Source organism: Diorhabda carinulata, chromosome 5 (genome assembly GCF_026250575.1).
Source record: "Diorhabda carinulata isolate Delta chromosome 5, icDioCari1.1, whole genome shotgun sequence".
NCBI classification, from domain to species: domain Eukaryota; kingdom Metazoa; phylum Arthropoda; class Insecta; order Coleoptera; family Chrysomelidae; genus Diorhabda; species Diorhabda carinulata.
In genome coordinates, this window is record NC_079464.1 from 23,964,505 (window position 1) to 23,992,488 (window position 27,984).

At 32.2% G+C, this 27,984-nt stretch overlaps 1 protein-coding gene across 1 annotated transcript in view; it reads left to right on the forward strand.

Annotated features, from left to right (window-relative positions):
• LOC130893667 (succinate dehydrogenase [ubiquinone] flavoprotein subunit, mitochondrial-like) overlaps nt 1–27,984 on the forward strand; it is a 113,059-nt gene that overhangs the window by 71,638 nt on the left and 13,437 nt on the right. Inside the window, exons 7-9 of the mRNA XM_057799940.1 lie at nt 5,460–5,642; nt 9,179–9,370; nt 11,759–11,902. Coding sequence (XP_057655923.1) covers nt 5,460–5,642; nt 9,179–9,370; nt 11,759–11,902 — 519 coding nt within the window. The remainder of the gene's footprint in view (nt 1–5,459; nt 5,643–9,178; nt 9,371–11,758; nt 11,903–27,984) is intronic.

Sequence of the window (27,984 nt, forward strand, 5' to 3'; positions counted from 1 at the left end):
AAATATTCAATACAAACAATTTATTTTTAATACAGATTCATCACATTGAGAGATTCAGAGACGTACCTCAGTTTTCATAAGCTCCAGCTAGTGATATTTCGTAACAATCATCGCACGGCTCCTTTCAATGTCATCTTTATGATTGCAATATCAGATTTGACATATTCACATCTGTGTAACCATATCTTGAAACTAATGTAACAAACCTCAAAGAAATCAACTATCCGAAGTGCTTGTTGTTTTAATCTTCGTTCAATTGGAAAAAATTGACCTTCTAATGTAGTAAAATTCCAAAATTATCTTTGAACCACGTGTATACGTTTATAAACCATTAGACTATAATCTTGTTGACCTCGAACCCCTAGGAGGCAACTTCCATAAATTCATACTATTGCACCCTGATGTATTCGTTCGACTACTTACATCATTACGTCACGTCGACGGGTAATTCAGTTAGAGTTCATCAAATTTATCCAACACAAGTCTCCGACTTCGAACTCCTTTGTGACAAACGATCACGAGCAGTTTACAATTTGTCAAATAATACTCTCATCAAATTGATAATTAGGCAAACTCGAACCAAAGCAATCGATGGTAATAAATTCTTGTTGCCGTCAAAATGGCCAATAAAATACTACTTGATAGTGAGAATAATAATGTGAGAACAATAAGTGAGAAAAATTACTTGTTTGAAATGCATAATACATATCACATTAAGTTATTTCAATTTCTATTTTAAATAGTAATTAACAGTTATATTTGAATAATTGTAGGAAAGTAATTCTTGATAGGTCGTTTCGCTTCAAAACATTTTAGGTAAATATTACCCGGGGCTTCAGCTGGAAATATACTTCCACGAAATTGTTGTATTCCGGTTCTAGTGGCACTAGAAGCTGAATTCTCTAGCACACTTTCTGATACTTTGATATTAAGCAACATTGCTCGATTTTCAGTGCCCATTGCGTTTCCTAGTTAACAAATCTGCTTCTGCATTCACTAGACGATTCCGTATATGGTTACGGCAAAAATTCCTCTATAATTTTTGCCGTAGGGCTGTTTCGTACATTCGCACTTTTGTTAATTGAAAAAAAGTGTATCTCATCTTTGCATGGTCGAAACCTTGAATATTTTCTGCAAATTCTCTTCTGTCTGTAAAATTTGGGTAGCAGAGTACAAAAGAGTCAGGGTGGGAACCAGCATCTCAGAAAATCTACAAAGCGGTACCGGATCATCATCGAGTGAAAGTGCTCGAGCTAGCAGAAACATTTAAAAGTGCGTTACATCGCATATTAACTGAAAATTTGGACATGAGACAACTGTACGCAAGATAAGTGCCATGTTTGCTGAAAATGAAATGAAAGCATCGTCGTGAAGATGTTTCTATCGAATGTTTGGCTATGTTACACAGTTGTAAAGCCGAATTTTTGCTCCGTTTCATAACCAAAAAAATAATCAATACATTGACCTGAAAATGGAGAACCACCTCCAAAGAAGGTTTCATCTGTAAGCAAGGTCAAGGTTTAGGGTTTTAAGAATGCACGTGGGATAATTTGCATTGACTATCTCGAAAAAAGAAAAACCGATCACTGGCGAGTATTATGTGAACTTATTGCAGCGGCCGATTTGGAAGAAAGTGTTATTTCATCAAGACGATGCACCAGGTCACATATCCGTTTTGGAATGGCCAAAATTAATAAATTAATGAGTTTGATTTACTACTGCATGCACCCTATTCGCCAGATTTAGCCCCTCGGATTATATTTTTGTTCCCAGACATTCAAAATAGCTCGGTGATTTTCCCGCAGTGAAGAATTGATGTTGGCCGTGAATAACTATTTTGAGGAGCTTCACGATTTTTCTTATAAAATGGGTATCAAACTTATTGAACATCGTTGAAAAAGTGTTTGGTGCTAAAAGGGGATTAAGTTGAGAAATGAATATATATTTTTACAAAATTTTTGTGGTTTCTTTGTTGGGCCAGGTACTTCTGGAACCATTCTTGTATACCATAAGTCTATTAAAAATTTTATGAACCTTCAAAAAATCAACGTATCATTTGAAAATCTGTTGTCTGTTGGATATTGTTTCTTACGGATGAATACATTAGAAGCTTCACATTATTTCTCTCGTCAGAGTAAAAGTTGATCATAGTACAAATTTTAATAAAGAAAGATTTGACCCACGTTTGCAGCTCCATGGGTTTAACATTTCAGTATAGTCTGATTTACTCATCGGAACATGTTAACAGAATACAAGACAACTTCGTAGAACAATGTATTAGTTGAATCATCCAAGAAAGTTGGTCTCAGATTCCAGACTATATAATAGGTGCATAACTAATAACGTTATACTGAACAGCGCATTTGTTGTTGTTTACAAATGCTCCTACACAAATTTCGATATTAGTTCATATAGCAAACTTGGAGGATTTAGGAGTTATAATTCAAAGAATGTTTGAATCAGGTGAACTTTGGTAATTTGTATGCATATTTCAGCTCAGATCTGAATCTAAAGAGACTGCTGTTCAGTTTTTTTCAGTTACTGTTGTTAATTATGGAATTACCATAATGCTGCCTGTACAGAATACAACTGGTATTTGAAATAGTAGCTTGCTGTAGTCATAAAAATATGTAAGTTCAAATCTATAAATTTAAGAAATCAATATAAATTATGATGGGCTATTTTGTTGATTGCTTGGACTGTGAGAACTATGTAGAGTTATTTTCAGAATTTAGTTATTGCGCCTTTTGTTTTACTATATTTAGTAATTTTTTATCATTGTTCGATTAACTTTTCTTGTTTGCTTGTTTTCTGTTTATGTCGAATTTTCTAATAAAATGTTCTCTTTGAATGGACCTTTTAGCTTCAAATACCCCATAATTTTTCGCTCTTGGTGATAATATATGATCTAATGAGAAAATTGGTAAATTATTCATCAATATAGCGTGATTCGATTTTTATATAGAAAATTTTACCAATAGTTAGCACAACATGAAACAAATAAGATCTATAATTTCACTAGAAAATGGCGTTTTTAATTTCAAAGTGATTTTTATTAAGCGAATGAAAACGAAGGAAGAAATTAATTATATTAATAAGATTGGTAGAGGTTTTGATTTTTATTATCTATTTAATATTATTGATTTGATTATAATTTCATGTATGAATTTTGCCGCTCAACGATTTGAAAACCAAAATGCGTTGACGGCTCTGTTCCATATCAATTCCAGAAAACAGTTATGCGAGGAACAATCAATATTTCATGAATATTCACGGCACTCATACCAAATTAAGGAATGAAAAATTTTGTAATAACACATCTAACAAACCGTCAGTCCACGTGGACTCATCATCTCCATTGAATGAAAACATCGAATCGTGAACATAAATATAACATAATTTCTATTGGCCGAAGTTGTCGGAAGGCGTATGAACACAATTTCTTTGAACTAGCAAATTATCCAGAATACAATTATATCAGTTTATAAACATTGCGTCAAGTTTTGTCAGCATCTAATAGACGAATGGGATACAAAAAGGGCCCAGTTCACGTCTGGTACCCTGTTTAAACCAAACTTCCTTACAGGCTATCTATTATGAGTTACCATGAGCTATCTACGCCTATGGTAGATCGAATGAAATTGTCAGCAAAGGCTTCGAACTGGTTTTTATAATCTGCAATGGATACTGGAAGAACTACAGTTCTTTGCTTTGCGGTCAAATGGTCGTTGGTACAAGTTTGACTGGGGAATATGATAATATTTTCAATGGAATTAACTCAATTTCACAAATTTCTTAAGAGTTTTTCTGTGAAACAGATCATTTATAATATATGAGCTTTCGGCAAAATGAGGTTTCAAATGCTTGGTAGCTCAATTCTTTATGAAAGCGGCTCATATCCTGTTGGTATATTGAATCTCATTAGGGACGTTTTCTCAGAATCACTAAATTTTCACTCTAAATTATTTTTCATTTCAGTTCTAAAAATGATGAAATGAAAAAAATATGGGACATTTTCTCAAACATAATGATCATGAACGGTTTATAAGAAATTTGAGACAAATATTTTTAATAAACCTGTTATTTTCTGTTACTAGTCACTAACACTTCTTCGAAATAGCTTGATAGTTTCCTAAAATGAAGGTTACAACCTGGCAGAATGAAACCATTGAAAGTATTTTCTCTGTACAATCAGTATAAAAGTTAAAGGGTGTCAAATCAAACATTTATTATAGGAGTTCACATTTTTCATTTCGATTTTTCTATTATACTGGAGTTTTAAAATTAACTGCCAACTTAAAAAGTCATTTTAATGAGTAATTACAGGTAGACCTCATGGAAAACATTCCAAATTTCCTGATATTTTTTTTATTCAAAGAATATGATACGTACATTCCGATCTAAGCAAGTATTTTTTTAAACTGTTCAATTCATCAACATGGTATCATGAATTTCGAATTATCTAAGTTTTTATTTAGAGAAACTCACAGCCCTTATTTCAAAAGCTATTAGAATCTCTGTCATCAATGCTCTGAATGAGAGTGCATTTCTTGATCGTCTAGATAGTATATTTCGTTCCAGTTGAATGGTAATCCATTTTTCAACAAATTTTTTTGATAACCACTCTATGTGCCTTCGTATTTAAAAATGCACATTCATTCTCGAATTTTTCTCACCTTCGTACGTTTCTCCGAATAACTTCCTCAATAAAACAATAATCCTTCGACCAAGGAATTCTAAGTTGTTTTCTTTAGAAATTCCAAATTACCTTTCTTCTTACCTTCCTAGTGTTTTAATAGCATGCAGTCAACTCAATCCTCTTCTAGTCCTGCTATCCTACATCCTTCTGCCTTCTACATTATTCAATGGCACCCCTTTTATTCCTTATTCAAACGAACCCAGGCGAGACGTTTTAAATCGGAGAGAAGTTCATTCTTCCTTGGGACAGAGCTCGAACGCCTACTTATCAGCGTAGCTACGCTGCTCCTAGTAATTCGACCCGTGCGACATAGTTTAATTTTACGTTTTACATATGTTTTTGTGTGGTTTTTTTGGTTGGTATACAAGTATATATAGTAAGTTTAAGTAGTTATCAAACTTAGAATATTTTGTTATATATCCTCTATCCTTGACTGTAAGAAACTAGCACCCATATATTGTCTTTCGGAATAATTAAAAATCGAAAGTTTTCTCAATACGATAAATTACTATTACCATCAAATTCTACAAAGATAAGAAGACACGCACAAAATGATTAACTGATAATAGGCAAATTCTTGCCGATCATATATTGTATAAGTGCATATCCAACAACAAGCAACGATGAAATTGAAATTCTAGCATACCAATAAATTAACAATTATCTATGCGATTACTATCAAGACTAAATATGAATACAAAGAAAATTCAAATTATTTAACAAGTAATGTAATGATATTTACAAGTGAATTTTGTTCTAGGCCCCTGGAAAAGATCAAATAGTTCAAGGATTATTCGCTTGCGGCGAATGTGCTTGTGTATCTGTACATGGTGCCAACAGACTTGGAGCTAATTCTCTTCTGGAAACTATTGTTTTTGGAAAATCAGTTGCCGATACCATTGCTCAGTATAGTTGTCCTGGTGATGTGATAGATATTGACGAGGTAACTTCATTTCAGTATAAATTCTGATTTTTTATGTTACGGTACGTAGTGTGTCGAATAATCAGGAAGAAGAACGGGTTAGGCACGCAATGAGTAAAATTACAGTCAGGAATACTTAGATGATAATCTTTTTATTCGCAAGATGCCTCTACATATAAGCATGCCGACTTTATCTCTATGTTTTATTCCTTTTTGATATGGATAACAAAATTAACTGACTGAGCGCGCTCATATCATTAAACTCGGCATCTAACAATGAACCAAAACTAAGTAAGAGCTCTGTACAGTTTCAAATGTACACCTTGCCCTGGCAAGGAATTTGGTCACCAATATCATATTTTTTATGATGGTTTCAAATATAAGTCTTTTTAAATTAGAGTTTGAGAGCCGATAACACGTCTAATAAAAGGTACCACTTAATGGACACTTTTCTTTGCTGCTGAAAAATAAGGAATAAATTGAGAAATTGAGTCTGAAAGTAAGTAGGATATTAAATTTCATGTTACCACTTGAACTTATCTATAAAAGGTGAATTCTAGTTTTTATATTTTCTATCAAAGGACGACTCATTATGAAAACGGCGTCCTTAGACTGTTATCTACAAAAGAACTCTTTCAAATAAATATTACTGATTTTTTTTATGTAAAGTTGAAGGTGTATATATATTTTTTATTGCAAATGTCACATTTTGCGTAATGAAATAATTTCTTATAAGCTCACAATAATCGACTGTATGGGTCTTTCAAGACGAGCCAAATCCAACAAAAGTTGTTTGCGCTCGAGGCACTTCAAGCGAATGGTCGTCGTGTTTTTTCAGAATACCTGGACATATCTTCCCGCCACAGAATGGTCAATTCTGAATGGTAAACCAGCCTATTTTTGGCAGAAGTGATATAAAAAATCAGGGAAACCAAATGCTCCAGTCGAATCTTTCCCGCCAGACAATGATTTCTTCTTATTGCGGCAGATCAAAAATAAATGATGAAGTGTTTGATCCGTTCAAATCACATGTTTTGGAGGAATGGAAAAATATGGTTCAAACACGTGCCATAGTGAATTTATCATAGGGGAGAATATTTTGAAAAACAATAAAGCCACATCCAATTATAAATATTTGTTTTTATATGTCTATCTAAAAACCTAAGTAGCAATCCTCGTATGTATGTATATGTTTAGCCCATCTCAAGATGAGTAAGTTCTTGGAGTCCTAGGACTCGTCTCCACCTTCTTCTTCATATTACGCAATTCAAAGCAATGGCCGAGAAGACCGGGAAATCTTCATCGTTCTATTTACCTTAGAACTGATAACGTGGTATTATATGATTACTTGATTCCTCAAGTTATATTTTCAATATCACTGAAATTATTTCACATTTTGGTGTTGAATAAATTTTGTTACTGAGTTATATTTGAATGAAAATTAGTTAATTTCCACTTAAAATCGCTAATAGACATTTCAACGCTTTCCGACACTTTAATGAGTTTCATTGAGTTTTAATGTGGCATAGCAGAGAGATACAGAGATATGCTTTTAATGTTACCTAGCCGAAGATATTTTTTGGAAAATATTTTGATTATTCCTCTCAATACCCATGAAAATTATATTTATATACAGGGTAAGTAGCGGACCAGAGGAAACAGGAAAATTTCTGGTGATAGAACAGAAGCAAGAAATATAGAAATATGCGTTGATTATGTTTGCATGAAAAGAAATAAACCCTCACTGGTATTCACAATATGGAGAACATTGTATAAGCTGAAAACAAATGTCCGTGTCATTCCAAAACATTCAGTTGAAATAACTTCGTGAACTTCATCAATATTTTTTAAAATTCTACTTCAATTTGTCATCTTATTCAGCCCGTCTTTCTGTGAACATTCTTCCTAAGAAACGCAATCATCCATAACAGCGTGTGGGTAAAGAGTCTAATATTCCCCGTCATCGTCCGGTAAAGTTTCTTAAAACTGTTTCATCTGTTACATGAAATGAAGAAAATTAACTTCTAACCATCTTTTTCTCGTCTATAGTCATTGTCGTTCAAGGTAGTATGAGTGCTATTTTCAAGAGTAAATCACAGATTATCCTGTTCCATAAACGAAAAACATTACAGCTATAGCTACAGCTCGCAATCGACGCGACGACGGACATACATTTAGCTTTATTCTGCTAAATTCCGTATGTGTATCCATCATTGGAGTAGACCCTACAAAACAGAATCAGCCCAATAGACGTATGAAGAAAAAATCTCGCCGTTTACGTTTAGATATCTCCGGACAGAAAAAAAGAAAAAAAATATATTGACATGCGGTTTTCGCTATTTTGATGATAATTTACTTCCTAAAGACCTATTCAATATTTTATGCTTCTATATCAATTTTTCAAGAGGAATCAAAATATCTAAAATATATGAAACAACGCTCTCTAGCATTCACGTTATTTTATATTGCGGGACAAAAACCCTTTCAAACAACATCAAGTTTATGGAAATCAGTTAAGCTAAATCGGACTTGCAGATATTTTTTCATAACACTCATCTCTCAGTTAAAGAGATAGGAATAAAAAAATGTGAAGAATTCGATTATTGTTTATAAAGTGCCAATTAATTGAGTGAATTTTAGAAAAAATTATGTTCTCATTTTATAGTTTCAAATATGCCCTCTAATGTTGGACCTAAAGAATAATTTCCACATGTTTCTCGGGGTCAGTATTGTTATAATTTTGTTTTGATGAAGCTGTAATATAATCCGTTTCGGAGGTATTGCCGACGGCTGTTCTTACTTGCTCACGCTCAAATTTTGATGACTGCAGTGTACAGTCAAACCTCGAAAACGCGCAATAACTTGTGTACTTACCTCTCCAAAATATTGGTCGGTGAAACAGTCTCGTAGAGTTAGTTTCCTGAAGATGTATTTTACGGTTCAGTGGTGCTTCTCTCTCTTTGTGTTCCTTTATTCTTTTGCACACACAAACACACACACTTTGTTGTCAGTACAGTACACGATAGGCAATTCCGGGATAGAATGAACCAACGTCTCGATATGCCACAATTCTATTCCTTCCAAAATCATGATAACTTTGACATTTTGGAACTTAGGCATTTACATTACTGAACAAAAGAAGACGAACGAATTAATCAACAATATTTGTACTATTCGGTTATCGCAAATAATTTTCTTGATAAAATATTTTTCGATTATAGCCTGTTTCAAATATGGTTATTGAGTTGACAAAAAAAAAACAATGTAAAAAAATGATTCCTTCTGTGTGTAACATTTCTGATGTTACTGAACGTAATAGTGGTGGTATTTTTTTTTTTCAATTTATAAGATGTTATTAAAGACCTATCTTGTTTAATTCGATTCCTTGAAATAACGTTCAAGAAAGAAAACAATTTCCTTGTAATAATTCAAGTTGTAATTCCAATCTTTATTAGACAATCAATTACACAACTTATTGGCAGTTTGAAGGACTAAGGATAAAATGGAATTCCAAAAGTTTCACACTTTATTTTACGTTTTCCTATATTTTGTTTTAGAGTCTTGGGCAAAGTTCATTAGAAAATTTCGATAGAATGCGGAAAGCGGATGGAAAACAATCAGTTGGTACGTTGCGGCTGAAACTTCAAAAAGCGATGCAGAAACATGCGGCTGTGTTTAGAACACAAGAACTTCTTGAACAGGGTTGTAAAGTAGTCTCCGAACTCTATTGTGAATTGAGTGACATAAAGGTAGAGTATATTCCCAGTAACATATTTGATTTTGTTCAACTTTTATTTCTTAAACATTTTTATGTTTTTCGTGATGAATCGTCTTCAATTTAAATATACAATCAGTTTAAAATAACAGGTAATAATTTAGGTTTCAATCTATTCCCGTTTTTATCAAAATATGACAAGACATTGACAATTATGACGTGACGTGATTATATTGACCTACAACATGAATAATACTGGATATATAATATTACTTTCTCAGTTTTTGGGTATTTTAGATTTTAGTTTGGTGTAATAATTGCATAACGTATTATGTCCTTTGTGACTTATACCTTATTTATTGAAATAAATCGATAGTTGTTAGGAAAGTCCTTCTATATATGGTGAAGAAAAGTATTTATTATTTTGATGTTTAGCTTCTGGTTTGTTCCATAATTAACTATAGTATCTTTTTAACCGTTTCTTGAATATGTTCATAATTTATACAAGATTTTTCTTCTAATGCAGTTTTGCTTTTTGCATCGCTAAGCATCTGAATTCTGGATTTGATAGGTTGATACCTCTATCAGCCAAACTTATTTTCACTGATCTTTTTTGTGACATTGGATGACATGAATTGGAGTTCAAATATCTTGAGGACCAAATTAGTTTCGCATAATCTGCTCTTATGTTTTTGTAATTTAATATAATATGACATCAAGAACATTAATTATCCCGAAAAATTGATAAACAACACATTTAAGAAAAAGGTAAATATAATCGATTAAAAAAAATACATCAAAACATATATTTTTCCTTACTATATGTACAAGGGCTTTCCCAACAACAATACAGATATTTATATAAATATAAAATCAGTTTAAGTCATAAATGATATAATACATTATTTAAATTTTTCTCTAAACTTAAATCAAAAATACTCAAGAGCAAAAAAAGTAATACTATATTTACTAATGCTGTTTACATGGGACAGACCTGTCAATATTTAGAAAATAGATTAAAAGGTCATCGATACGATAATAAAAATAATACTGCATCAAAAAATCATAAAATATCAGAAAACTTTTATCAACATTCAAAAATTCATAAAACAGAATCAAATACAAGAAAGGGCGAATTTTTGGAAATGGTGCACACACATAGGAACGAGGAAGCTGTCATTGATTTTACCTTCAGTCTCTGAAGACGATAACTTGGTTGTCGTAACGCGCATCAGACAGTGTAATTATGAGTATTGGTGTAGTGGTGGTGTAAATAGTATGTTCAGTATACGGCCTAAACAATTTCAGTGAAATGTATCGTTCTATTCCATAAATTTTGATGCAACTACTAATGATTGATTGCTGCTCACATTTATTGTCTTTATATCGATATTGCAGGTGATTATAATAACGCAAATTGTCAATATCATATCATATTTACAAGAGTTTTTGATATGAATCCTTAAGAAAAAGTAGCTATTTTAAGAAGGTTATTTGGAAATTGATATACCTAGAAGGTATTTTGTACAATACTGTACTTCTTATTGTTCTGTCTCCAAAATACATAGACTCCTCCCAAAGGAAGATGTTTTTTTGAGATGTTTTTATGGCTGGATCGCAGAATCTACAATTATTCTCCCTTGTCATGACTAATATCTTAAGGAGATGTTTAACAGGGCAGTAACCTATAAGAAGACCGACCATCATATTGATGTTGTTTCTAGTTATCATGAGAAGGTCTTCAGACTTCTTAGGGGATATTGTTATGCATCATTTGGATTGTCTTAGGCATGGAATGTTTCTCCAGTGTTTCCCATTTTATCTTATAAAATCATTATCGCAAATTTTAGTTGATAGCAAAATACTGATCATTCAGACAAAAAAGTATTATTGTTTGTATAAGTTTTTTGTCCTTAATAACATAATTAAACGATCCTAATTGGGCTTTTTCCTTGCGTTCTATAGTAGTCGGTCAACTTATTTTTTGTACATCTTTTTGGGGAGTTAGGTTAGGTTAGTTATATAAAAAAAAGGATTATTGAAACCATATATGTGCACATTAAGTAAATACACCTGATATTATATAAATTTTACGAAATTATCAGAATTTACAAATCGTACTGTAACATAATTTTGACTAATAATAGATACAAAAAAAATTAATTGTCTCTTGGTACTCTATGCACAATGAACATACGCCAAAACGAGGGCTTTTTTTGAACAATCAAAAATGGTTGATAAATTTTAGACTGATACAAAGTTCGATTACTCGGAACCCAAACTCAGAATAGCAGTTATAATACTTGTATTATTGTTTTGATTGGTCACCTCAGAATAATTTCGTTACTAAGGAAGATTTTAGTAATTTTCTTTTCGTATTTAGATAAACTTTGTTCCTTATCAATAATAATTTTCATTTCAGATTTGTGATACGGGCATGATTTGGAATACTGATTTGGTAGAAGCACTTGAGCTTCAAAATCTATTTATCAATGCGCTACAAGCTATATATGCCATGGAACAACGAAAAGAATCCAGAGGTGCCCATGCTCGAGATGATTATCCGGTAAGTATATAACGCTTTTAACAAGCAGATTATAAATCAAGTGGCAAATGATCTGATTTTGTGGTGATTACCTTTGATTACCTTTAGAGAATATTTTATCATCCTCCATAATAAATAGTGCTATATACTAACACCAAATATTCTTTCCCTTGCTGAGCCGATTTTAATTAAATATCGGATGCTATTTTTTTCCGACCACTCGAAGTCGCCGTTGGGTAAAATGCATGAACCGAAACGTCGCGTCATAGAGAAAAGTGCATAAATGTACCGATTGTCCCTATTTTCCGCGATTAGAGCGATACTTTTTTAAATTAAACTATTTTCTCTATGTTTTAAGTTGGCTACAGCAATAAAATGCCACGAATGTGCTGTGTGGATGGATGTGTTACGAATGATAACTAATAATAATAATTCTTCAAAAGTTTTTACATGCGGCAATAGAAATCTTTCTAATACGGACGGCAGATGCTTTGGTTTATATATTACTGGGTATTTATTCAAAAAAAGTTATTCTGAATTCTATTTTTCCTAACGTTTTTTAAAAAATATATTTATTAAAGCAATTACAAGTTTATTGTTAGAGATTTGAACAGAGAATGAATTATATAAAATGAATTTACAAGAAAGTAAGATTTATCTACATATATTCACAAGTAAGAATTTCTGAGAATGTATAATGTTTCTGCTGCGCTTTTAAGTTTTCTTGATTAGCCGCGTATGTAACTTCTGCAGCATTCTTGTACTATCTGCATAATATTAATGATAAAAATATATTTCAAAATGAGGCCGTTATATCTTCAAAGCATATCCTAATAACAAAAGTTTTCTAGTTCAGAATTCACTTGCAAGTAATATCATAGAATTTGTCAAACAATTACAAACACTATTTGTTGAAAATTGCAATGAAATTAGTTTTCATGGAAAATCCAGAGCAGCGTTTGAAGACTTATTTAAAAAAGTGCCCTTTATGCATCCCTATGTAGAGTTTGCTTACGAATATTTTTTTCTACGTCCTTTAAAATATTCAGGTTTTTTTTTTTCATTTGCATTTATAAAGAATGTAATTTCTGAATCGGTTAAAAAGCGTGAAGAAAAAGTACGGTAGCGGTTCATTTCTCTCACGCTTTTGCTTAACTATGCGCCGTAAGGCCAATGGTGCCTTACCCAAAATTTTTAGCCCTTTATATGTATATTTGTTTAGTTTAACGCATCAGTATTTGCTGTTAAGCCGTAAATAGTATTCCGTTGACAACTAAAAAAGTTGTATGGACCACTTTGAGAAATATGTATTTTGCCTGGGAAAAGCATAACCGGAAAGCGACGAAATTGTTTGCCGGCGACGAAAATACTTAAGAAGTATAAAGCAGTACAGAACAGGGCAGACGAAAATCTTTTATCTTGATAAGACGTCCATATTGGAAGCAAAGATGGGAATTTTAAAAGAAGGTTTGCTAACCTTTCAGTCGTACCATACGGGAGATTATCACGAGGACATGGATTCGGATGGTTTTGAAGACTATTTTAGTGAAATGATAAAATATCTTCCGGCTGGTTCAGTAGTAGTTATGGATAAAGCAAGTCATTATTCTCGACGCATAGAGAAGACTCCAACTTCATCTTGGAGAAAACAAGAAATTATTGACACGTTAACCAACAAAAATATTGAATTTGAACATAATTTGATGAAAAAAGATCTATTAGCTATAGCAAATTTACACAAACACCGTTTTATGAAATACGCCATGGAAGATATAGCAGAAAAACATAGTGTAACTGTGCTGCGCACACACATCATTGCGAACTATATCCTATAAAACTTATATGGGAGGAGGTGGCACCAGAGAATTGGCGAAAAGCAGTCCACCATGTTATTAAAAGAAGAAGAGAAAATGTGCGAACTTGACTACTTGATCGATCGGACCGTCGACCCGTTAATTATAACGTCAAGAGGAGATGACGGAGAATATTATGATTTTTTATAATTTAATTTCTGTATAATTTATTTTTTGTATAATGTTCAATAAAAAATAAGTGTACCTAATACTAATTACACAATGCCTATTTTTTATTCAGTTAAAATAAAATTCTTTCATTTTTACGAGTATCCTATCGGCACGCCTTTGGCACACTATTATCAGTGTTTTTAAATGGATAACAATAGGCAAAACCCATTTATTAACCCCAACCAGGGTGGTACTACCTGCACTTAATAGAAAAAAAAATTACAATGAAATCAATGCCAAACTATGAAAGTGGCTTAAATATTCGTTGGGTCACCCTCGTATAAAAATTGATAACTGCGAACGTCGAGTCGTGTTGGCGCGTTTTGGTAAGCCCAACTTCAATCATTCCAACAAGAGTGTATATTCTATTTTTGTTTTTATTCGTTGATAATAATGAGCAATTTAGAAAAATCTTTATCCCTCGAAAAAAGAAACTGGAAAATTTTGATACAAAGTTTACCTGAATGGCGTGGAATTTGATTGAAATTTGTGGAGATAATAAATAATTTAATTTGAAACAAAGCTGAGATATATATTGAAAAATTTACATATAAATTATACTTCGACTATAATTAATTCATGAAATCGTTTTAATTAATGGAACAGAACTCTTATGGAATATGTCAAATTTTAAAATAAATAAAAACGATATGTAATTAAAAATATACAATATATTTAGAAATCGAGGTATGCCAATATTCAAATTACTGAAAGGAGCTCAAAAAGTTATTAAATAAGTTTTCAAGGAAATAATAATGAACAGGTGCTAATTATCGAATTCTGTTACCATCAACTACTACTTGAACACTTTCATTTTTTTTATAATTTGTTGTGAAAAAATAAATTTGAAAAATATTGGCAAATGTTATAAAAAGTATCACATAAATTATTTTCTACTCATTTTTCAGCACTTGCAACGTAGTATCATTTATGAGTCAAAAATAGATGTGATAATAATTATGTTATGGGTATACTTTGTAAAGAAAGATATTAACTGAAAGTGAAATAAAAAATACATAATATGAGTTACTATATTAACATTGTAATATGCCATTCGGATTTTTACGTTTCAAACATATTGAATATTCCTTTGCTCATATATTATGGCACCGAAGTCTCTTATGATTTATTTATTCCAACATTCGAGTTTTTGTGGACATTAATTTACTATCGACTTCCCACCCTATTCGAAAAATTCAATATAACTCTAGTTCCATTGCTAAATCGTCTTCTATCTATCTACACTCTAAAACTGTTTCAATCAAAGTAAACTTAGTAAAATTTGTGGTGATATTTTTCTATATATTCGCTGGTGAGTTTATCTCATATCGTTTCAAATTTTGTATAATAGTTTCCGTGTAAATTTGTATTTTCTACTTATTTGACAAAGAGAACAGATTCCTGGGTATATTTTAGAAAAATATGAATTCCAATTTCTATTTATAAAAGATAAGTCTGGGACCTAAATATGAAAAGCCGGGAAGGTTTCAGCACTCAACTGAATTCCCAGTTGTTGAATTTAATTAGTCGATGGTGTACCGGTATGGTCCTTGGTATGGTTGAACTCTAGCATAACAGCTCTAGAACTGCGAAAAAAAACAACAAAATAAGGATGGGAACAGGAGCGCAGATGAAAATTACTAAAGAAATAATGAAAAGGTAGAATAGATTTTATTGAAAAAAAGCTTATGATGTAACTAAAAAAAACTAAATTTATATTTTTCTATCTATGGTACCTATGGAAGCGGCTAGTTATTATTCGCCATTCCTCGCGTCCCCAACAAGAATTACTGCTTCATATCATGCGATCTTGCCAACGGGATCCTTGAATATCTCTCCATCTCTGTACCAGAGATTCATCCTGCTTTATCTCATTCTTCCTCCGAACTTTCCTTCATTGACTTTGAAAACACATTCTTAATATACTTCTATGAAAGAGAAGATCTCACATAATCCCACATTCAGAGTTAACAATAATATTTGAAATATATTTCGTCATCTAATACAATTTCTACTAACTTATCTAATTGATAGATTGTTGTTCCAACTGCTAACAGAATTTATATACCAAAGTTATTTCATAACAATAAATAAGGTGCTCATTTGGTCATATCTAAAACTATCTATCTATATTTGCCTGAACTCAGATGTTCTGGTTATCGCTACTTGAATAAATGTCCAGTTTGTCTGGATAGGTCCATCCAATACCTCACGAAACTAGTAAGGGTATTGTGAAATTTCTAAGAAACCAAGTTTTTCTTCTTTTTGGTATTCCATAGGTTTTTTCTGTTGGTAATGGTACTGTTTTCACTTCCTCTATTCTCAAGAATTTAATGTCGCTGGTTAAAGTGGAAAAAATTCTTTATAACACTCGTTATCATCCTCAAGATATTCACATATAGAAAGAGATTTGCAATTTAATGTTGGTGATAGGTCAAGGAAGAAGAATTATGCTCTTCCCTCCAAGTCTAATAATTTTGCAACTACATTTGCTCCGAAATACATTCGTTGTATTGTCAACAAAGTTATCTCTAAATTAGTTTATAATTTAAAAGATCTTTCTGGTAATGACCTAGGTAACTGGCATGTTTCAGACTTAAAAAATCATTTTATCGTTGTAGATGAGAATTTTCCTGATGAGAGGTGTTGGATCACCTTCGAACCAAAGTGGTTCAATTTTATTGTCATAAACTGTCCTTCCGAATTGTTCTGGTGAGAAATTGATGCAGTTAGCTTCTGTAGCATTTTGCCACATTGAATTAAGTAAGAGTCTCTACAGTAGAATTATGACCTTTTGTGAACGACTCATCAGTGACTCTATTTTCAAGGTGAACGTTAAACGAACGTATGTAGTTTTTTTATAGTACTCACATTTTCATACTGTAGTATCTCGTATTCTTCTTTATATTTTCTTCTAAATATCACGAATTTTCCATAACACTCAGGATGATATCCAGCATCTTTCATCATTGTAGGAAAATTAATATCGTGATACTTATGTTTTCTTTGCTCAAGAAACACGTTCATATGTCTAGCCTTTTCAAAAAAGCTTCAAATTATTAGCAGGACCACATAAAAAACACACTATCATTGTTATTGTTTTAAAGCACTTTTTTAACAATAATTAATAGAAAATACTCCAAAAATTTTTAAAACGCTACAACAGAACACGTGTATACTGCACCAGAAGTAGTTCAATAACTGAGACGCTCAATGTTCGCATCAAGTTTGAACAGCGCCAGCGTTTCCATGCATCTTTTTCTAATGTTAAGTTTTTATCTTTGGTATATGAAGGAAGGTACTTTCAAAAATGTCCTCAACGGTTGTTCCCAAAATTTACCTTATCACATCATACCTGAGAAAGACACTTAAACAGCAGGGCTGGGCGACGCCCATTGTTGTTACTATGGTTACTTCTCAGGTAGCTAGTAGTACCTTAACACTCAAAGAGAACGACATTAGATCTATGGAAAATGTTCATGGGTCTTTCCCTCTTTACTCCAAAATAATCAAGGTTTGGCTAGCCTTGCTATATGAATAGCAATAGTATAAGGCTTGTAGGAATATAAAGTATCGTGCCAGGCATTTTTCACTAAAATAGAAGTGGCACTTATGTATTTTCTAAATAAGAAAAGTTTAACTTCAATTTAATTATAGTTTGAAACAGTTACTCGATAGGTACGGTAACACAATAAAAAAAATTAAAAAGAAATGTCGTGCCATGGGGTAAGCACCAGATATAACGAGGCACTTGTTCATCATTATTTTCTAATTACTCGAAACTAAATTTCAATCAGCTTCAAGCGGTTACTCGATTGGTACAGTTTATATCCAAAAAATGTACCTTAGAAAAAATATAGCAATGCTATGCACCATATTTGCCCTGGCACTAAATGATTTATTGAATAGTTACAGTGAGTAGTATCATTGAAAAAATACTATCCGGTAACTCGAAAGGCCAGGTTTTTTGCAGCTAGCTCTTGGACTGATAGGGTCGTGCTGGAAAACCATTAAAGATGTACGTCACTTCGTATCATCTGAGCGTTAAGTGGACATCTAGTATCTTTTCTTCCATTAAGAGGTCATATAATATGAACAGCGATAAGGTTTTGGCTCAAATCGATAATATTCTGGATTCCGCATGGAATAAATTGAAATGATGGATATTTAAATTCTATAAATTGGTCTTATCATATACTATTTCACTTCAGAAGTAAATAAGAGAGTTGTAAGAAATTTTGAGAAAATATTCAGTACTATCTGTTTATTGGTAGGTACTTGATACACTTTTGAATAATATGAAATATAGATAATTGTCACTTAATCTAGTTATTCAGTTAGTTGTTATTTCGAAAGACTCGCATCTATATGAAAGACTAAATAATGACATTAAGGTTCATTAAGCCATCTGTAATTTAAATTTTAAACAAATATCACGCTCTCTCCTTTTTATTTCTCTAATAAATTTTCCACGAAAATAAATAACAAGCCACTTCCTTCGTGTAGCTTATCATCAAAGGGCATGAAAAGCAAATAATACTTATAAAAACCAACCCTCCAACTTAAATATGCACCCCGTATTTTAAACGTTATGCTCATCTGTCTTAGGTCTTATTATGTGTCCTTTTTTATTTCGGTTTGTACATTAGGGGACACTGCTTTCGCTTATATCAGCATATTTTAAAATAATTCAGATGAAGAACTAGTGAATGAAATGTTCTTAATATAAGTTAACGATAATAAACATTTAGAGTGTTTCATGAATTTGGCAGAACTTCATGCAAAAGTAAGATAACGACTTGTTTAATATTCAAGAAATCGTTCAGTCAGTTTGCTTAGTTTATTTGTCGATCATAATTTTAATTTTATGTATCTAATCTATATGATATAAGGTTATATTGCATTTCAAATCCACGACGTTACCTTTCCTTTTATATGCCATTAGAAATGTCAGGCTACTTCTGTAGAATGACCTCAAAATGTTATTTTCATCTGCTTCACATCCGAAACAAGGGCAAATTGGTATTAATCATATACAATGTACTCATAATAATGTAACTTACTGGTATTTCGAGTGAGTTTTATGTATGGAACGCCCCAATTATCTCGGAAACGTCTTGTATGATTTTTATAAATTTTTGTGGGCAAGGGTCTTGTAATAAGGCGGGTATTATTGTTGTATCTACATTGTTGTCACATCCTTCCTTTTTCCTTTGTTATTTCGGATAGATCACCCAATATATTTTTAGACGACGCCACCTGAAAGTTGTTCGTTATATATTCATTTACATAACGAAAGTTGCGTTTTGAGTGTTCCAAAACTCATCAATTACACTGAGTAAAGTAGAAAAGTTACGAATTTTAGAAAACATATAGTAAAGGCATTACAGCAGATGCTCAAAATGTTCAATACAACAAGCCATGCGATTTTTAAAACTACAATACATTTTTCAGCATCTCTGACTGTTCCATTCTTTTATCTCTGTGGTAATCCTATCTTGTAATTCCTAAATATTGGCAGGTTTTGTTTGATAAATAATGTTTTATAAGTGACTTTACAGTAAATAGTCTAAAGGATTCATGTTGGGTGATCTCGGAAGCCATTCGATAAAACCACGCCTTCCAATCCATCTTCTGGGAGACACATTATTTAGATATTGCCTCACTACATATAATGAGGTGGGGCACCAACTTGTTGTAGCTTAATATTGTTCGAATATTGTTATTGTCTGAAAATTTCTAATGATGAAGTTTTTTTCAAATGTAATTGAAAATACTTGGAGTCGGAAATATCCGAGCCAGCTCAGGTATAATACTATTTTCCAATAAATCTAAATACGTCGGACCATTTAAGTTACCCTCAATAAAAAAGGGAACAATTCTTTTGTCGTCTATTATTCGCCCATACATTCAGTTTTTCGGGATATTGGATGTGGGATTCACGCATCCAACAAGGAATGTTACGTGACCAGTATCTACAATTATGCCGATTCACGTTTCTATTAATACAAAAAGTGGCGTCACCGCAAAACATAACATAACATAAAAATTTGGATCGTATTTTTTTTATTTTTCTATCATTAGGTCTGCAAACTTCTCACATCCATCTGACAACTCTTGAACTAACGTTACTTTGTATGGATGGAATTTATTATCAAATTTTCATTACACATGTTTGCGAAAAATCAAGTTCTCTGGATATTTGTCTAGTATTCAAGTGTGGATTGACTCTTAACAGGACACAAAAATCTAAAGATTTGTTTTCAGTTGATACATTTTTTCTGCGCCCTGATTTGAATAAATTTTTTACTGAAACAGTTTTGTTGAACTTTTTTACTAATATACTGACAATAGAACTTGTTATGGGATTCCGCTTAGGGAATAAATTATTAAAGATATTACACGTTTCTTGTTAACTTCTACGCCTATTACCATATCCTAATATCATTAAAATAGGAGTATCTAAGTCGCATTTCTTAAGGAATTCGAGAAGCAAAAAATATACAAGGTGATCCATTCGAGATAACAAAGGAAAGATCTGACAACAATATACATACCACCATAATACCGGCCGTATCACAAGACCCTTGCGCACAAAATTTTTAAAAATCCTACCACCTGTTTCCGAGATATGAGGCGTCCCTCACATAAAACTCAAATATCAATGTGCATCCTGCTTCATAATTACTTGTTTGTGGGAGTTCTCTCCATTCTGAAATAAGTCGCATATGTGTCCAATGAAATATATCTATGTATTTATACAGAGTATTTCAAAATAAGGTGATCCTGTCTCTAGAATAGAGAAATATTTGGGGTTTTTGCCGCAACTATTGCCAACATTGTATTGAAATTTGATGAGAATATATTTTGGAAGCTGAAACATCCAATAAAACAATACTGTACGTCGCAATTGAGGGTATCCAAAGCCAGCGAAACAAAGGCGTTTAAACCAAGCTAAAAACCGATAAAAACTAAAAACTAAAAATATATATAAAATTCTCGTGTCACGGTGTTAGTTAAACTCCTCCGAAACGGCTTAACTTAACCGCTTCTCATGAAATTTTGTGTGCATATCGGGTAGGTCTAAGAATCGGAAAACATCTAGTTTTCATCCCCCTAAATGTTGAGTGTGGCCCACCCCTAATTGTTTTTTTTTCAGTTAAAATTTTTTATTTGTTGATTATAAACTTTTGTTTTTTTGGCAAGATTTCTATTCTTATTTCGTCATAACTTAGAATAACTAAATTCATATTACTTCCAATTTTTCACCCTTCTATAATCAACCCCTATTTTTCCATCGAAATTTTTACTTTGGTTTATTTTATCCACAGATCCGCAATAGGATTGCAAGATGGCAATTGAATATAATAATTACAGTACGATAAATTCTTATTTATAATTTAATTTCCCCCGTGTATCGATCGTGACTGATATACGTATCATTTTGATTTTTCTGTGCAACTCTCATGTTAATTTTACTCTCATCGTAAATTTATCATTAAGTTTCAGTGCAATAATTATGTATTCACTAACTTTACTTCACCACTTTACTCTCATATGAATAAAGACTTGTAAACTGCCGCCAACAACGGCCATTATCATACCTGCACATATTGTACTTAACATTTTCTGCAAATAGTTTTAAATCAAAACAGAAACGTGTATGTGTTTAATAAATATACGTGTTTTATTATTGTGCAAAGTAAGTCAACTAATAAACAAACGAATACAATATTAAGATACTGTTTTTTACAAATAAGTATTTTAACTTGATTTATTGATGCAGGTTATGTGTACCTACAGTCAGCAATGCTAGCAAGACATAAAGGGACCAATTTAGGTCGTCGAACAATAAAATATCATGCATATAAGATCAGGAGAAAAACTCCAACAAAACAATGCAGATGTGCATGTGAGCACGATGCAGTTACGTCAATCACAATCACAAAAGGCACGAGATGAACAGAGACAATTAGATCGAAGAGAAACGCGCAGATTCATAGTAAACTGATGTAGAGGAATTGGCCAACAACGCCAACAAATTCCTCGAGCAATAATATCAAATTTATTTCTTCGAAAGTTTAAAGTGCACACCAGAAGAAGTTGTTGATTCGGCAACTGTAGCGACTATGAATCTTCTCCCTGAGAAATCCAGGGAACAGTATTTGAATGAGTATAATTCTTTTATTGAGTGGTGCACTAAGAAAGACATAAACAGCTTCACAGAAAAATTGTTACTAGTTTACCATAATGTGGAAGTTTTCAACACTTTGGTCGACTTATTGAAAACTGAAAGGAACCATAATGGTGAATAACGACGTATACATCAGTAAATACTCGAAACTCAATGCATATTTGAAAAATAAATCAGTTGGCTATAGACCCAAAAAATTAATAAGTTTCTTTTGCAAGCCCCAGATGATCATTATCTCATGCATAAGGTATGACATCAAAAAATTTTGCAGCTGCGGCGGGTTACGTACACGACTCAATAGAAAACAAAATGGATTCCGCAGTGAAAATGTTAACGTTAACAACTAGTTCGACTTCCAGCAACATTGTAAATGTTCACGATCCTACCACCACCTTCGGCTCGTGCGGTCAAACCGCCCTGCTCGTGAAAAAAAGTATAACTTCACTCACTTGTTGCATAAATAACTATTATCAAGTTATAGCTATGTAAAAATGAAATAAAAAAAAATAAATGCATATTTCCTATTCGGATTATTAAGTGATACAAAACAAGAGGATGTTGTTCTCATTATTTCTTGACAATTCCCATAATAATTGATTTATGAAATGAAAAATGATCTCAAATGATATGAATTGACGTCCATCAAAGTCTATTGTCATTTGTCCGATGGAATCACATTTTGGTTAATTTAATGAATTTTCTTTCTTTAATTTCTTTCGTTTCTACTCATCTACAGGAATTAAATGGAAAAAATCCGAACCCAACCTCTTAATTTTATATTGATGTCATTCCCATTTTCACTATAGTAGTACTCAAAGGCAGATCCCTAGATTCATTAATCTGAGCTGCCATCTCTGATCCCGTGTATCGTCGATCACGCTTACAGATCAATACAATACGTTTATCTCCAGCGGTTGTGGTATTTAGAGGCCGCCGTAGTGATTGCTATACCAAATGGCTGAATGGAACTAAACTACAACACCGAAGAAATGATTTACATTAGCTTATGTACACTCTTAATGCGACTACATTTTACATTCTGCTTACTGTATCTATTTGTTGCACGGTATTCTTCTCCAATATGCTGACATATAAACATGACGTTAATACTCCTCTTCTTCTGATGATGATTCACGTTGCATGTTGATTTTTTTCTGTTTTTAACAATTTTTTCCTCTATATCCTCCAGCTAATATCATCAAGATTTACTTAGCTTCTTATATATTTTTGTCAGGTGTATATATATAGATTATATATTCTCCAGTTATTCCTTTCTGTTCTAAATGACTTTTGATAAGAATTTGGTAGTGGTGACAATTCTATTCAGTGTAAATGTGATCAGTATGATCACATTTTGGTTAATTTAATGAATTTTTTCTTAGTAATGCCCAAAATTTATTTCGTTTCGACACATCTACAGGAATTAAATAGAAAAAACCTGAAGTCGCTGCATGCTTTCTGTGAAGAGATATCGCTGATTCAGACAGATGAACGGATAAAACGCTAGTTATCGCGCATTTTTTACAAGAAATCAATGGGTTAGTATAGGTGGAAGCGTGCATGATGCAATAGCCTAGGTGTCCGAAAGTTCTTACTAAAGTGTTGTTGTTTAGCAATTTTTTCATAGCAAGTCTTAAGAGGTTTTCCAAAATCTTTTAGCTTCATGATAGGCAAGAAGTTTTGAGTAGTATTCCAATTTTAAATACACGTTTTTCCTGACAGTATCATGCACATCCCACAAATTTAAATAATGAGCAGAATAGTTAAATTGTTTAACGGGTTTCGACAATAAGAAGATTAGAAATTCACAATTCTTCAAATTGTTCCGAATTGAATCACTAATTGAAATTTCTTCTTCTCCCTATATTATAAACAACGCATTTTAACTATATTTTGAGAGAGGTGAGTAACAATTACCAAAAAGATATCGATTTTTCGTGACGACTGTACGTCAATTTAGGTGATGATAATTTACACCATATAAAATGGTTATCTTATTAACTTGAAAAACGTTCAAAGTTTGAACTAAAAATATAGGAAAATTTCAAGAGATATTTATAATTATAGTACAATTATTTGAATTATGAACATTATTTGCAATATTTGAATGAATGCTTCCTCTAACCAAGTTTTCTTATACTCTCGAAGTATATACAACTTCTTCGATTTTTCTGGCAGCAGTTATATACAAGCAATATTTGCCGGTTCTTCTATATCTATTTGACGGTTACAAAAATCAATGATTTCAATTTCTGTCAATTTTTGAGAATAAAATAACAATGCTTATGATCCTAAGGAAACCGCTCAAAGCTGTCCATAATTTCATCCGAAAAGTATCGAACTTAATTACTGAAATTCCAACATTAAAGTCCATATGAAGTCAATTTTTACATGTTATTTTAGACTCATTTTCATAGAAAAGAAAATTAAAATCAAGATAAATTATCACGAGAAAAAAAATAGATTGCGAAGATACATTCTAATTTTCAAAACATTTAATTGGTTGAGTACAAATATGTTAGACGTGTTTGAAAATGGTTACACCATGAAAAGGTTGTGGTAGAAAAATTATTACAGCTAGTAGAATAATAATAGAAAAAGAAACCTAACAATTGTCTTCCTGTAGCGTGATAATCGTCCTCCATCCAGTCATTGAGAATTACCGTTTCATTAGAACCTCATTTAACTATTACGGGTAGCACTTGTAATTTTCTTTAACTGTGTAATATAATTCCAAGTTTACAAACTAGAATACAACAACTGGGCTGGATTATTAATTTCTTCGGTAATGTTTCAGTTGTTATACAGCCGTTTAGAATCTATTAATTATACAACTAGTAACATTTTTATTTGCGCTCATTTAGCTGTAATGAAATTCGAATGTAAGAGAACCGGGAGAGGTAATTGAGGGCATAAAATAATTGGAAACAGGGATAATTAAAATTTTAAATTGATGCTTCTGAATGTTGGAAGAGGAAGGGTAAATATGGTTTTTGTTATACCTGTAAGAGTTTATTAACAGAATTTAATAATTGTGAGTAAATAAATTCTTGTTATTTTAAATGAAGTATTGATTTCACATAATTACATTATTTTTTCCGAACATAGCATCCTCGGGCTAATTTAAATTGAATATTCCTTTTAACCAACGAAAATAATTCTTAAAAAATGTAGTTAGTATACTTGAAGTGAAAAATAAAATAGCAGTTACAATTTTCCTATAAAAATATAAGGTACATATTTCCGTCATAAGGATAATATTGATTATTATGTTATGGCCATAAATATTTTTGAGAAATCACATTATACTGTAGACCTCGAAGCTCATCATATATAATATCATTCAAAATTTCCAAATTTTGAATGATTTTCTCTAAAAACAGCATTCTCGATTACACACTCTATAAATACGCACGACTGGATACGTTTGAAACAGTGTTTATGGCACAAACCATAGGGATTAATTAATCTAGCCATTAGGGAAATATACAGGACAAAAGATCGTAAGCTTTTCTACTAATGGAAAATATCATTTAACACCATTGTATCATATTTTCTCTATTATATTTGAAAAAAATGCTATTTGTTTCAATAGTCCTCATCTCATAGACGGTTGAAATATTGTCTGGGGTGAATTGAAATACTTGCAAATGAAACAAAACATAATGATTTAGTCTATTTTATTGAGAATCTAATAACATTTTAAGACTTGTTATAGCACAGTTGAGTATGGTTGTATCCATCCACAAGCGATATTTATAATCTGATATTGTTTCTATTCTATTCTATTTATAATCTTATCTCATATTATGTATAACTATGAAAATATCGAAACATCGGTAATTTAAAACACCATTCAGAATTACATACTAGAAAGGACAATAATTTCAACAATGACATCTTCACTTGGGTTTTCCAAAACTATCGACCACACCAATGAGTCAGAGGTAACTCGAATGTTGAAGCATTGATAAAAATCAAATAAAAGATCGAAACGTTGGAATTTTGAAAAACTCTTGAACAGTTTTATGTCGAGTCTTCAACCCGCAACACAATTCAAATTTACGTAGTTAGAAGGACATTCATTTCAACAATGACATCTTCACTTGGGTTTTTCAAAACTATCGACCACACCTATAAGTCAGAGGTAACTCGAATGCTGAAGCATTGATAAAAATCAAATAAAAGATCGAAACGTTGGAATTTTGAAAAACTCTTGAACAGTTTTATGTCGAGTCTTCAACCCGCAACACAATTCAAATTTACGTAGTTAGAAGGACATTCATTTCAACAATGACATCTTCACTTGGGTTTTTCTAGACTATCGACCACACATAATATAGCACATCCTCCAGCTAATCTCATCCAGATTTGCTGAGCTTCTTATACCTTTTTTTTCAGGTGTAACTGTATAGATTATGGATTTTCCAGTTTCTCCTTTCTGTTACAAAATGACTTTTGAAGAGATTTTGGTAGTGGTCACATTGCTTGAATCAGAAATACTGTTGCCAAATCGTTATCAGTAAACCACTGCCAAATAAATGACAATATCCTAGATTTACAAAAGGCAGCTTAACTATTCGATCGTGCAAGAGCCTGTAGCATAGCGTAGCTATAATCCCAGGGATGTCGTATAGTGTCATTGTCTCGCCAGGGTAGCTTCTCATCCTTCCAGAAAGAGAAACTCTCATTGGGCTATTTTTTGAAAGGGATATGGGAATTTTCAGGTCGAATAAGGTATAATTTAGGATTAACCTTGATATAGAAAAGACTTCACATTGTAGGGTTGTGATTGGAGTGATTCTAAGAGAAGATCTTCTTTTGTAAACTGAATAATCCAAACAGCTTTTGGACCAAGTTTAATAAACAGTTCAATTTATTAGGATTAACTTAAAAACTAATTTACTTTCTTCCTTTTTTCATAGTCAGCTGATCGTTTTCAGGAGTATGAAATTATTATACGTCAATATATGTCAATTTTTTTCCAAACATCTTCTGGGTTTTTGAAATTCTGCTGAAAATATGAAGTGTTTTTTCCATTTGTTGTCAAATATGACAAGAATAGCATGTTGCTTTCTGAGGTGGACAAGTGAATTTTACCAGACATGATGAGGATATGGTGCAGTCTTTTGATATTGCTTCATTATTGATATTACTTTTAGTCGAATCCTTTGCAAAGTCCTCTGATTCATCAATTTCGTTAACTAAGACATCTATGAGCCATTTTTGGATGTATCCTCAACTAAAATATACAAAGGTTGTTTCTATGGATCTTTTCTGTATGTGATGACAATATTTAATAATAATTTTCGTAAAAGCATTGTTGCCGTTGTCATGGATTTTTGATATGCCTCTCGAACCCCTTTCATATATGGTGGCTGGTTGTCCAAAGTTTCAAAGCATTCATGAATCCATAGATTCATTGTTTGATGGGATACAATACCTCGGCATCTAGTGATTGTGTTTTATGCTTGGTGTGGGGAGGAAAAATAAATATGACCACGCCCAAGTTTTTAAGCCGATTATTAGTGAGCCCAGTCGCGATAAGTGTGAGGTGCCACAGGTTCTGGGAATCAGGTTTGAAAACTGAGTAAATTTTCAAAGTATTCCACATTTGCATCTGCTGTTCCAATATGTAATAATATACCTTCAGAAAACTTGAAAAATAATTATGGCCGCCGATTTTGAAGGTTGCTACATCACGGCAGCAACTTTTCAAAATTCCATATAGTTGTAATTCTCGCATACGTAGAACTTATATTAATAAACAGATCATGGATTTTGAAGAATACAAAAGCTTAAAATATATTTATTAATATAACACAGTTTTGGTTATATATAAGGTTATTACAATCATCATTAAAACTAGGATGATGGCGGCATGG